We start from the raw sequence: 13,278 nt of genomic DNA on the forward strand, positions 1-13,278 counted from the left end.
TATATTATTTAACAAAACACTGACCACCATTATTTTATTGAGAACATTGCACTAACCTTCTATGAAGCTTATTATCAGTGCACCAACCTCTCCTAACATTTATCATTATAACACAGCACCCCTCAGTTCTTCAATATGATATATGAAATAAGGGGAGGTATGTGACTTTTGCAAACTAGAGGGGAGGTCAATAATGACAAATCTCATAAGAGGTGAATGCAATTACCCCATATTTGTTTTATAATAATTTTTTTGAAAGCAAAACACATTTATTCATCATAACAACTTCATAACAACTCACTAAGCACAATCATAATATTTTGGGTTATCATACGTTTGTCTAAAGTGATTCATAAGAAATTGATGAATAATTCTGACTCTGATTAACAATGTTCAATACCAACTCAATATGAAAAGCAAAATGGCTAAATCAAGCATGTACACATAAAAGAGAAATGAAGCAGTGAAGGTTAAACCCTAGCTAAGAAGATCAGTGTTGAGCTAGCGTTAACTCAGAAATGAACAACTTACAGAAGAAATAGTGTGCATGAATTGCAATGATTGAGCAGAAATAAGAGATGCGCGCAGAACCCTAAATCTCGTACCTGATTCGATTGTCACTCGAAGATTTGCACCATTGTGATCATATGAGCGAATCAGGTACGAAGAAGGGTAAGGTGAACACAAAGAGACAGAGAAAATGAAGTTCTTCGATCCAACTCTGGTGGAGAAGAAAGGAAAATCGTGATTCAATCCATGGTTGAGAAGCAGTGTAGACAGCGTTCTTCGATCCAAAATCTGGTGGAGAAGAAAAAGGCAATCGTAAGATGTTTCAATCCATGACAAATCGCGATTCAATCCATGGCGCGAAGGAGGTTCAACGTGAAGTAAGTTAAAATCGTGATCTGAGATAAGAAACATGGAAAGGGAAAAAAGAGAGGTGAATCGCGATTTTGACCAAAGGGATTTTAATTTAGGATTTTAAGTTTTAATCATTCTGCGGCGGTATACTCAAGCGCCGCGAAACCCAACCGCCTTGGAATTGCCCCAAGTTTAAAACTAATTGCCTCTAGTTTCATGTAATCTGCGATAGAAAGAAGAAGCACCGCATAAATCGCCTCAATGTTACATTTTGCGGTCGTTTTCATGGAACCGCCGCAAAATGTCAGCCTGTAATTTTTCTTGTAGTGCCCTTCTGATACGAGATTTAAGAGAGGAAAATCCATCCAGTAATCCCCCTAAAAACAAGCACCCAACACATTAAAAAGAAACAACCTAAATAGAAGATAGAAACCACACCAAGGAGATGCAACCCACTCCCAACCCCAAATAAAAATACGAGACAAATTACTAGTTGGAGGTTGTCGTTCGTCAGTCATTTTTTTCTTTTCTAAGCGTGTCTACGCTGTTATGCTAGCTGGTGACTTCAAACAAGCCTTGACAAAAAAAAAAGAGAACGACGAAAATCAACCACCTCTACTGGCTTTGTGAAAATCAAATCGTTCAACAATCGCTTGAATGGTTTCAGTGTTTGAACGAACATAAATAAAATCTAGTCGCTTCCCTCTCAAAAAAGCTTCCCTCACTCTCGCCAAGACGATATTAGACTCTTGAGCTTCGGGTAGAATCAACACATTATATCTGTCAGGAATAACCTCCAGCAACTTCTTTTACCTAGAATCCTAAGTAACCGCAACGATAAGGACCTTCTTGTTTCTTGGGCTGACATCTTTTCCTCTGAGCACCAAAATAAGAATCAACCTCAAGTGTCTCACAATACCTGCTACCATACATTATCTTTACCCAAAACTTCTTCAAGTTCGCGATGCTGAGCTTCATCAAAAGAAAACACGGCCGGGCCATGAAGAATAGGAAATATACGGGAGAACACAACTCCAAGAGGCACTTCCCATCATAATTATATATGTAAATTATAATTTTATAATAATTATCCTATAAGATTTAAAAAGCATTATAAAATATATTTTATTATAAAACTTAGAAATAAATTTAGAAAGAAACATATAATGTATGAAAGATATGCATTATTTTTAATTGTAAAAAATATAATAAAATGAGTAATAATATATATATATATATGTATAATTGTATCTTAAATATTTTTCATTAATTATTCCACTATTAAATTAACTTTAAATAATTTTGTTGTTACTATTGTTAAATTGCAAGATTTAGGCTTTATTTTCATGGGAACATTATCAAAGCGAAATTCTTATTCATCAACAAAGTATGATAATTATGAATGTACACGTGCCAAGTCGCCAATGATCTTGAATTTTACTTTTACAAACCAACATATTTTAATAGATAAAATCGATTACATAGAGATAGAATCTAGCAAAATATAAACAAGAAAAGTCAGCAAATTAGTAAGTAAATTAAAACACAAAAATAGAATAGATAACAAATCAAATCAGAGTAGCACATATACCTTAAAATCTGGTACAATGTGGTAAGTTCAAACATTAGATTCATATCTAATTAATCTAATGTTTTATGTGATAACAACGTTTTTTAGTATATTGCTATACAATCTAATTTCAAACAAAAATTTCTTTAAACTATGTTGTCTCAAAATTTTAAGGAAACATATGACTCACTCTACTAACGTTTAAAACACACAAGTCTAGTAACGTCTATGTCCTTGAGGATATAAGTATGGTGTGATAAAGCTTCACTGTCTAAAGCTACATGGAAATAGCTAAAGAGCTCAAAGTGTATCACTTAAGCTACAAAGGCACATTGAACAAAGTGAAAGTACCACGTTGTCATACATGTCACATCAAACAGTTGTCTACAAAATACAAACTTTCACTTAAAGAGGAAAGATTCACTGCATAAAGCTTCTACCTACCTTTGTATGATATTTCAAGAAATATCTCTTACCAAAGTACATCAAACTGGTACAAGCGTTAAATACAAAGCATATAACCACTTAAACATTGGATGGGAAATTAACATAAGAGTTCAGACGAAACGACGTATTTTGACCAATAGAAGAAGTATAAAATAAAGATTTGAAGATCTGAAGAAAAATGAACCAAGTTAGATTTGGAAGAATTGAAAAGTGAGATAAAGCTTCAAAGTAAAAAATACTCTCATCAACATCTTCAGAGAAATCACACGTTAAATCTCATTTCTCTCAGAAATAATCTTAGTATTCCTTAGTGTCATATCTTGTATCAATGCTAAAGAGTTTCTAGATCTTAATCTTTCTACATAACTCTTTTTGAAGAGAATCTAAGTAGAAGAAACATCATTTCTTGAATTTAGGAGAAGTCATGTAGAATACTTGTGAATGAGGGTCGTGGATAATACTTGTTGAGAAGAATTCCTGGACAATACGTGTGAATGAGAAGTTCTTGATATTTGGCTGATATAGTGGAAAATCTTGGGGGATACCAAGGCCTGAACGTAGCCCACTGATTTAGGGTGAATCAGGATAAATCTCTTGTGTGCTTTACTTTTTATTCACTCATATCTTATATCTTATCCTCTGCACAATCACTAATTCACAAAAGTTTTTAAAGAACTAATATTTGTTCTTAAAAGGATGTTTTTAAAAGACACAATTCAAACCCTCTTTCTTGTGTCCCTGCATTATTTCTCACAATGTGGCTCATACTGTAATACCGTGGCAGTGGGGGTGACGGTAGTGGGATGAAGACACAAAAATGGAACGACGAGGGTGAGGCAACCAGAGAGGGACAGACCGAGAAAGTCGGATATGGTGGCCAAATGAGAGAGTAAGGATGGGAGAAGAGGATGTTAAGTTCAAAATGCTGAATGCATCGTCTATCTTATTTTGAATGATAACAATTTTCAAGAGCGAAACGTTCAAGAGTGCGAATGAACTAACTGAATATATTATATGAATTGCATTGTAGAAAATTACTCTTATACCCCTCAGGAAAGATCAATTGAGGAAAGATGACAAGAAGAAAGGTCAAGCATGAAGAAAAGACAAAGCTGAAGAAGTCAAGCCAGTCAACACACAAGCAACGACAAAGAAGACGACGCAGATAAAGAAAGCTATATCCACAAATCGTTTGAGCATCAACAAAGAAGATATTGGTCAAGCTCAAAGCTGCAAGGCAAAGAAAGAAGGTCAAACAACTCAGTCAAAAGGATCACCAGAAAAGATCAAAGCTTCAGCGCACATCATGAAGAAGGAGAAGTATGATCAAAGCTGCAATGGAACAAGCCAGCAAAGGAGAGCCATATTCGCTGGATCATCTATCTGAAGAAAGCAAGCTGATGAAGAAGGGATCAAGAGATATGAGAAGACAAATCATCTGGATCATCTTCACAAGTAAAAGCTTCAAAGCACATCTACACAAGAAGATAAAAGAACTTTAAGAAGATCAAAGAACAAACTATGCAAGAACAAGTCAAGGCTCTGGATCGTCTGAGAAGACTGCACGGAACATCTACAACTCAACGTCTATCTCAAGACTGATTACAGAACACAGTGTCCCGAGAAAAGAGCGTCATATTCAAATGAAAATATCTTCGACACTCTTGGGATAAAGTCAAGTGCTAGGAAATCACATGATACTCTACAAAGAACACTAACCAAGGAAACTAGAGCAACATGTCTACATAAAAGTTTCCTCTCTCTCTCTCTCTCTCTCATCAAGGATTGAAGAAATGGAGCAAAGCTTATTGTCTACGCCTATTCTCATTGACTCAATCCAAGGCGAATTAGACAATCCATTTCTAAAGACGAATGAAGAAAATGGTCAGAGCTGAAAGCATCGTCTGAGGAAGATTATGGAAAGCAGAACTTTAGAGACAATCAAGCCATCATTGTTTGAAGACTGCTGCACCAGGAAGGAAGACATGAGTAAAAGTTCTAGAGCGACTGAGCTAAAGCAGAAACACACTCATCGTCTGAAGAATTGAAGGAAGATCGTCTGAAGCAGAATGAAGACAAAACGAGCAGAAGATCGTATGAGAAGTCAAAGTTCCTCTCCAGCAAAACTACAAAGTCAACTCAAGTAACTTTCCTTTGAAAATAAAGTCTAAAGAAAGCTTTGTGCAGAAGATTCAAATTGAAGATCAAATATCTGACACAATGCTATGATGAAGAAAAACTTTGTGGTGTCACTATCAGATTTCCATATCTCTACACCAGCAGATAGAAACTCAGACCTATGCTACCTACTACATGATAGATTATATCTTTACGGCATACAGTCTCTATAAAACAGTACCACGCTTTGACGAAAGTACACTTTGTGTTGTTTGATCCAACAACTAGAAGCTTTGTGAACTCCACGCTCCAACGGACCGCAACGACTACTTTTTACTCACAGAGGATTCAGAAGTATAAAGGGAAGAAGTGAAGACTGGAGGAGGTAGCGCTTATGCTCACATGGATTGAGCTTTATGCTCAAACCACTTAAGTGTGAAAAGAACCCTCAGTGCTCAATCTCAGACATCAATGATGCACTTCATAATCATATCATTCATAATCGTCTGATATAACATATAGGATAGATATTCTCTGGAGTTAAATTCTTTTCTATCTCTATGTGTAATAGAACATAAAACATAAGCTTCGAGTTGAAAATCTCCTAAACGCTTTATGTTCATGGACTTAATTGGAGGATTCCTTATAAACTCAATGCCTGAAGAGACAGTGAAATAATACTTGGAAGCGTAATGGATAATACACATTAGAGGGAGTCCTTATAAACTCAATTCCTGAAGAGGCAGTGAAATAATACTTACAGGAGTCCTCTCAAATACTCACCAGGAAAAGTCCTTGATACTTGCATAGTGAAATCCATGTGCTGCAGGGGAATGTGTGTAGCCCTATAGTTCTACGGGTGAACCAGTATAAAATTGTCTGTGTCTATCACCTATCTCTTTCACTTTCTCCTCGTTAATGTTTTCGCTGCCGCAAAACGATATCGACCAAGACGTAATATCCCTCTATCGTTTGGAAATCCCATTTTTTTGGATGGCACAATTCAATCCCACCCTTTCTTGTGCAACTCTATGTATTTTCTCACTTCAGAGGATGGAGGATGGTGGTACAGGGCAGCCAAAAGGAAAATGAAAGTTGTAGAGTATGAGGGATGAGGGACGAGGGTGACTCATGATAGTGAAGTATGGTGTGGGGAGAAGCGGGTAAAGATAAGGGTGATGGAGAGCCGCGACATATGAGGGTTTAGGGGAGGAGCATGAGTGATGGTTGGGGTGACGATTGGGCTAATGAAGGTTTGGTGGAGGAGTGAGAGTAAGGGTGGGGTGATAGTGAAGCGCAACAGATGGTGATTTGGGATTGGCGTGGTGATAAGGGTGGGGACGATGATGAGGCGCAGTGGAGGAGTTGAGGGGGAGAGGTGGTAAGGGTGGGATTGATGGTGAGGCACAAAAGAAGAAGGTTTGGGGGAGGAGTGACGGTAAAGGTTGGGGTGATGGTGAGGCGCGACATATGAGGGTGGAGAGGAGGAGGAGCTGGGGGGCTTAGGAGGTAGATGGTGGAGGAAGAGATTAGAGAAAAGATAGTTTTATTAGGAATGTCGCTTTTGTAGTAAGAAGCATATTAGGAAAGTTGGACAGAGAAAAATATGAGACTTAGGCCAGTAAACTTAACGTTGTAAAACAACCGCCTTTAACAGCCCCAAGTCAAATGCTAAAATGGTCGGTGATCTTAGCGTCAGTGTTAACGACCGTAAATGGTTAGAATTAAGTTGACGTTATTTACTAGTGGCTGACCCGCTACGAATTTTAAGTAAGTTTTCTTTTATAGTTTTCTCTTTGCAGCCAATGAAAACATGTTGAATTTATATCGGCGTGGTGGTCGACGCTAGATTTGGACATTAAATCAATACATTCTTGTAGGGCGTGGCTCCCCCTTACCGTCTTAGCTTTCCTACTTTGCGACTATTCTAGAAGGATATAATGATGATTTTTTCTAAAGTGGTAGCATTGGTTTGCTAAAATGGCGAAAGAAATGTCTATGAGAGTGATTAATCTATTTTGGGGATCTTATAATGTAATCGACTTCTGAATGATAGTTGGGGATTTTTAGAGCCGGTGTTGTCGGTGTGTTGTTAGAGCATCTCCAATGCTAGGTTATTAGTTCTTAGAATTATTCATGTGGGCCCGTAATGCCACGTGTGCTTAAGCAACTTTTTCCATATTTTGCTCTAACCATGATTAGTCCTTAGCATTATTGTCAATCTCTAGAGATATCTCTTACGAGATTACGATATCACGTACCAAAAATGAGACTAGCGAGGGGTAGTAACTGTTTTGTCAAATCTCGGCTGATATCTCGAGATATCTCTTAATCTCGTGTAATATCGCGAGATTACGAGATTAGCTTGTTTTGTTAAAAATGTCAAAAAAATGTTTTGTCTAAGGCTATTTCAGTCATTTAACCCACAGCTTTTATGGTTGTCACTCATCTCTGTCGTTCTTGCCACTCAACTTTGTCGTTCTTTCCAGTTCTTGTCTTATCTCTGCGTGAGCAGCCTTCACTCATCCTCTCGCGCGACCACCAGCGCAACTTCCTCCTCCTCCGATGGGGCTTCCTCCTCCTTTTGATGAAATACAATCTGATGATAAATGGATAACTAAAGAGGTAGATGTAGAGGAGAGTGATATTGATGGTCATGATGATATTGTGGATATCATTGAATTAGTTCAAGACAACATTGAGAATTTGGTTCTTGATCCTAATGTTGGAGGGTCTAAGTCTATCTCATCTGAGGAAGAACTTGATGATGATGATGGAGATGATGATTCTAGTTAGTTGTTCTAAATTCGACAGTGTTGTAGGATTTTAAATTTGGGTGACAAGTGACTTATTTGTTCGTGTTTTAAGTTTATCCTAACTTGTATTGATGTTTTGTTAACTTGTTATGACTTATATACCTTAAGGGCTCGTTTGTTGGTCAGGATAGGATATGATATGTGAACAAGATAGCAATATGATAGGATAAGAACATGATATACTTTTATCCTATCCTATGTTTGAGGTGCACATTATAAGAATAGGATATGATAAGGAAAAATGTATCAAATTGATATTTGAATAAAAAATACATTTAAAAATTGATCAATCTATTAAATTAAATTTTTTATACATTTTCATGAATGAGTCTATATTTTAAAATAACTAAAATTAATTTAAATTTTATTAATTAGTCTATTTTATTGTTTTGAAGATAGCCTATATTTTAAATAAAATTATGCAATTAACCAATTGGTTTTCACTTAGTTGTGACACGTGATAATTACTAATAAAAGTTAACTAAATTAAGAATATTATTATTTCAAAAGTACTTTATATTTAAATTATAAATTATTATATAAGTAGATAAATAATTTTTAAATAATAGGAGATGAAAATATTAAATTATTCTATTACTATTAATAAATCAATATTTGTAAGTGAATAGTTTATTTTACTATTTATGAATAATAATTTTATTTATTTTTTATTTTAGTTAAATTAATATTTTATATTTATTAATTAATATGATTATAAATAATAAATTATATAATATTAAAATAAATTCATTTGGAGTTAGAATACTGAAAGAGATTTTTTTTTTAGAAAACAGAACAATATTATTAATAAAAAAAGACTCCATGAGAATAAACCTCTCATGAGCACAACATACAAAACTCGCCATGAGAAATAAAGACGAACCGTTTGGATGGTCACTTAAAGAACGAGCCTCATTAAAACCTTTATAGGAAAAACCCAATGAGAAAAAATCTAGAGAAAAAAAAATGAGTACCACATTCTTTAGCCAACCAATGTTCCAAACCCAACTAATATCCCAAAAACATCAATTACATCCAACAATGAACCACCCCAATACACCTAAAACCTGTCATGTACTAACCAGTACATATATCCATTTAACCATAACACCTTCATTACAATACCAGACAAAGCCTATACGATTTTCTATTAGCAACGCTGCATAATATAACCAAATGACCAAAACCCAATCCATGCCACCTCAAGACAGCCACCCTGCTCCATAAATCCAAAGAACGCCAAAACTACAAGACAACAAGCCAAATACCCTACGAAAATAACGCTGCAATATACATTATGCAGTAACAACACAGCTGCTTCCATCCAACATAGGAGTCGCCAAATCACCACCTGACCCAAAACCTCCCACAATGGCTCAGCTCTATCACAAGCAGATTTAGCGAGATGATCCGCCTTGTTGTTCCTATGTTTGTAATGTGTGAATTGGCTGCATTTTGTTTCAACACATTATTGTACGGCCAGATGATGCAACATGTGGTCTTTGCTAGATTGTGCAATCAAACGCCGAAGGTTCTGTGTTACGTTTGATTGTTGTTTGTGCATTCAAGAAGACTTAAGTGAAGTTGTGCGTTTTGTTGAAGCTTAAGGATTCAGTTATGATCGCGTGTGCTAACCTTGAAGTTGTTACAAGTTGTTAGCGTATGAACCAAGTTTGAAATAATAGATATGTTCTGTTTTTAAATTGGTTCAGATTTGATTCTGGAAAGATATGATTCTCTGAAGATTTGTTTTCCAGAAGTTGTGTTATGGACTCAAGACATCAAGCCCATCCAAGGCCCAAGTCTCTACGCTGGATGTCTATTTATTCAAGTTTTGTAACCCTAGCTGTGAAAGGATTTTGAGTGTGTTGTTTTCATTCCTAGGGTTTATTGTGTGAGTCCTTCTTGTGAGTTTTGTACCAACTTAGTGCTTTCGTGTTCATCAAAGTACTGAGTTGATTTGTTTAGTTGAGTTGTAATCTCATCAACCTTGTTTATTGATAAAAAATTCTTGATCGCTGTGGCAGTGGTCATTAGGGGTTAGAGAAAGTTTTCTCATAGCTTAGAGGAGAAGGGCTAAGCTAGATTCACTTGTGTAATAGTGGTAGACATAAAAGAGGCTCTATACTAAGGGGGGGTACTTAGGTATAGGAGGGACTTTCATGAGACCTGAGAGCTATTATTTGATAGTGAATTGACTCCTGGATTGGTATCCTCCAGACGCAGGTGATGTTCACCGAACTGGGTTAACAATCCCTTGTGTTCTTTTATTTATGGTTATGTTTAGTTGTTAACGAGAAACATTTAACTCTGACTGTTGTGTATTATTGTTGTAGACGTTGGTGCAACATCTGTCCCATGTGTATACGAATTCCAATTGGCATCAGAGCAGGCACCCCCTGTTCTGGTTGGGTGAGCTCCAGGGAGAACTAATTCGTTTCCAATGGACAACTCTTTGGAAGGTGGCTCAGTGAATAGACCACCTATTATGGATGGCACAAACTGTGATTACTGGAAGGCACGTATGACAGCGTTTCTCAAGTCCATCGACAGCAAGACATGGAAAGCAATTGTCAAAGGGTGGAAGCATCCTGTGATAACACCCAAGGAAGGGGAAACATCAACTGAGGGTGGAAAATTGAAACCTGAGGAGGACTGGAACAAGGATGAAGATGAAGAAGCTCTGGGAAATCACAAAGCTCTAAATGCTATATTCAATGGTGTGGATAAGAACATGTTCAGATTGATTAACACATGTACTGTGGCTAAAGAGGCATGGGATATTCTCAAGACTGCTCATGAGGGTACATATAGAGTCAGAATGCCAAGGCTTCAAATCCTAACCACTCAGTTTGAAAACTTGAAGATGAAGGAAGATGAAACTATCACTGATTTTCACATGACGCTACGTGATATGGAAAATTCATCTTTTGCTCTAGGTGAAAGAATGTCTGAGGAGAAGTTATTAAGAAAGATTCTGAGATCACTCCCCAAGAGATTTCAAATGAAGGTTACTGCAATAGAAGAAGCTCAAGATATAAGCAGTCTTAAGGTGGATGAACTTATTGGATCCTTGATGACCTTTGAACTGTCTCAGGATGATAAACCTGACAAGAAGCATAAGAACATAGCCTTTGTCTCAAACACTGAAGCAGATGATGATCTATCTGAGAATGAAAGTGGTGAATCAGTCTCTGATACTATAGCGTTTTTGGCCAGAAAATTCAATAAGGTGCTAAAAAGATTGGAGAAGAGATCAAAGCCAAATGTGTAGGACAAGCGGTCTACCAATGCCAAAGGTCAGAACTTTCAGCGTCGTGGTAAAGATGAAGACAATCAAAATAAAACACGAGGAGTTCAATGTCATGAATGTGAAGGCTTTGGTCATATCAGGTCAGAATGTCCTACATATCTGAAGAAACAAAAGAAAGGGATGATCACTACATGCAGAGGTGTAGCCAGGAATTTCATTAGGGGGGGACTAGGATGTAAAGGAATATAATTTGTATGAAAATTTCAATTCTTATCAAATAAAAAATTTGCCAAAAAAAACACATAGGTATTTTGGTGTGAACAAAAAATTAGTTTAAGTGCAAGACATATTTAATAAAAGCATAAGAAATATAAGATTAGTTTGGGTGAAAAAGATACTAACCGGCGCATAAGTATTTTAGTAAGAGGTGGTTGGACAAGTTGCTCTACGGTTTCACGAATCAAAGCATCAATATTGATTCTTTCTTGTTCAATTCTCAAAGCTTTTGAAGGAGGTGGTTGGACAAGTTGCTCTACGGTTGATTGTGTTGGTTGTCCAACTTCAACGATATTTGAAATATTAATATCTATTGAAGTTGGTGAAACAAGTGAAGGTTGTGCTTCTTCATCATCTCTCTCTTTTCTCTTAAAGTAAAAGTCAATCATTTTCTTCTTCTTCATTTTTCAAGCTAATAAAATAAACAATTTGAGTAAAACAATAAAGTTTAAATAAAACAATAGAATGTGCAAATAAAAAATGAATTATATAGTAAAGTTATCACTAGTGGAACAAAATTGATTATAATAACACAATACATGACTTTGATTATAACTTCGAAGTTCTTTCTTTATTTAATCATTTTCTTAACATTTAAATAAACAACTAACACTAACAAATTTATCAAAAAACAACAAATTAAAGCAATAACATAACAAGAAGGAAGCAACGAAAGCAAAAACTCTTTATTGAAGGCTAAATCTTAAAGGAGACTTTTTACAAACACTTGGTGTGCATATATTTTATCACTTTTTTTCAAACAAAACACAAGCACCACAAATCCAATCTCATATAATCAGACCAATTAAGCAACAAAAAAGAGAATTAAACCAATAAATTTGAGTTTGAACACATGAAAATTTGAATATCCATAGAAAGTGATATATGAAAAAGTATTAGCAAGAAAGAAAGTAGATTATAGAGAGGTTCTAAATGTTATACCAGCAAAATCTCTTGTTCTTTCTCTTTGCTTTATTTGAGTTGTTTCTTCAATGTCATAAATCCAATGAGACAATGAAGTTTTATTCTCCTTGCCTTTGGCCTTTTTCCTTGTTTCTTTCCTTTCTCTGTTCTTCCTGTTTCCTTACCACGCTTCTGTTTCTTTTTTAGATGGTAGTGTCTTTGTTTTAAATTACATACTAGTGAGTGGGACCCACATACATGTTATTAAAAGAAAAAAAAAATAGAAGAAGAAGTGCTCAGGTAGTCACGTGCAGCGGTGCAGTAAATGGATATATAAGAAAACAAAGGGTGCCATGTTGCCTTCCCTCTCACTCACGTGTTGTGTCCCATGGGGGGTGACTAAATTCAGCCTCAATTTTTTTTTCCTTAGAAATGATTGGAAGCCAGGGGTGACTAAGCACAGGGAAGTCACCCCTGTGCTTCCGCCACTGACTACATGGTCTAATGAGGAATCTGATGAAGAGATTGAGGATGAAAAAGCCAACAGAGTCATGTCCTTCACTGTCAAGTATGACTCAGGAGATGAAGCCAGTGATCTGGAATTATCTAATGAAAAACTGGGTGAAGCATACAAGCTCTTGCTTAAACGGTGGGAAGAATCGTGTGACTACGGTAGGAAGTTGGAAATTAAAGTAAAAAATCTGGAGAAAGAAAAAGATAGTCTTCATGTTTTTAATACTGACTTGCAAGAGGAAGTATCTGTTTTGAAATCCAAGATTGAAGGCATGGTGAAATTAGTACGCATGCTTAACAAATGAACTGATGTGCTGGATTTTATTTTGGAGAAAGGTAAGACATCCAAAGACATGAAAGGATTAGGGTACAATGAAGAAGCGGATACCAACGAGACTAAGAGGAAGGCAACTGAAGTCAAGTTTGTTCTTGCTAAAGAGAAATCTCCCTTCAGAATGCCTAGCCACATGGTTCATCAACCGGTTACCAAGGTACGTAATCAAATACCATATGTTTATCAA

General features: G+C 36.1%; 1 protein-coding gene across 1 annotated transcript; it reads left to right on the forward strand.

Moving 5' to 3' along the window:
• The first annotated feature begins 8,924 nt into the window (after positions 1–8,924).
• Positions 8,925–11,353, forward strand: LOC130731662 (uncharacterized). The gene is made up of 2 exons (XM_057583924.1): positions 8,925–10,038; positions 10,149–11,353. Exon 2 carries the CDS (start codon positions 10,256–10,258, stop codon positions 11,084–11,086), a length of 831 nt encoding a protein of 276 aa, XP_057439907.1. The 5' UTR covers positions 8,925–10,038; positions 10,149–10,255; the 3' UTR covers positions 11,087–11,353.
• The last annotated feature ends 1,925 nt before the right edge of the window (positions 11,354–13,278 follow it).

Source organism: Lotus japonicus, chromosome 1, assembly GCF_012489685.1.
Source record: "Lotus japonicus ecotype B-129 chromosome 1, LjGifu_v1.2".
NCBI lineage: Eukaryota > Viridiplantae > Streptophyta > Magnoliopsida > Fabales > Fabaceae > Lotus > Lotus japonicus.

What these genes read in the sequence shown, in the direction of transcription:
- LOC130731662 (XM_057583924.1), top strand. Translation starts at nt 10,256, where the DNA reads ATGGACAACTCTTTGGAAGGTGGCTCAGTGAATAGACCACCTATTATG.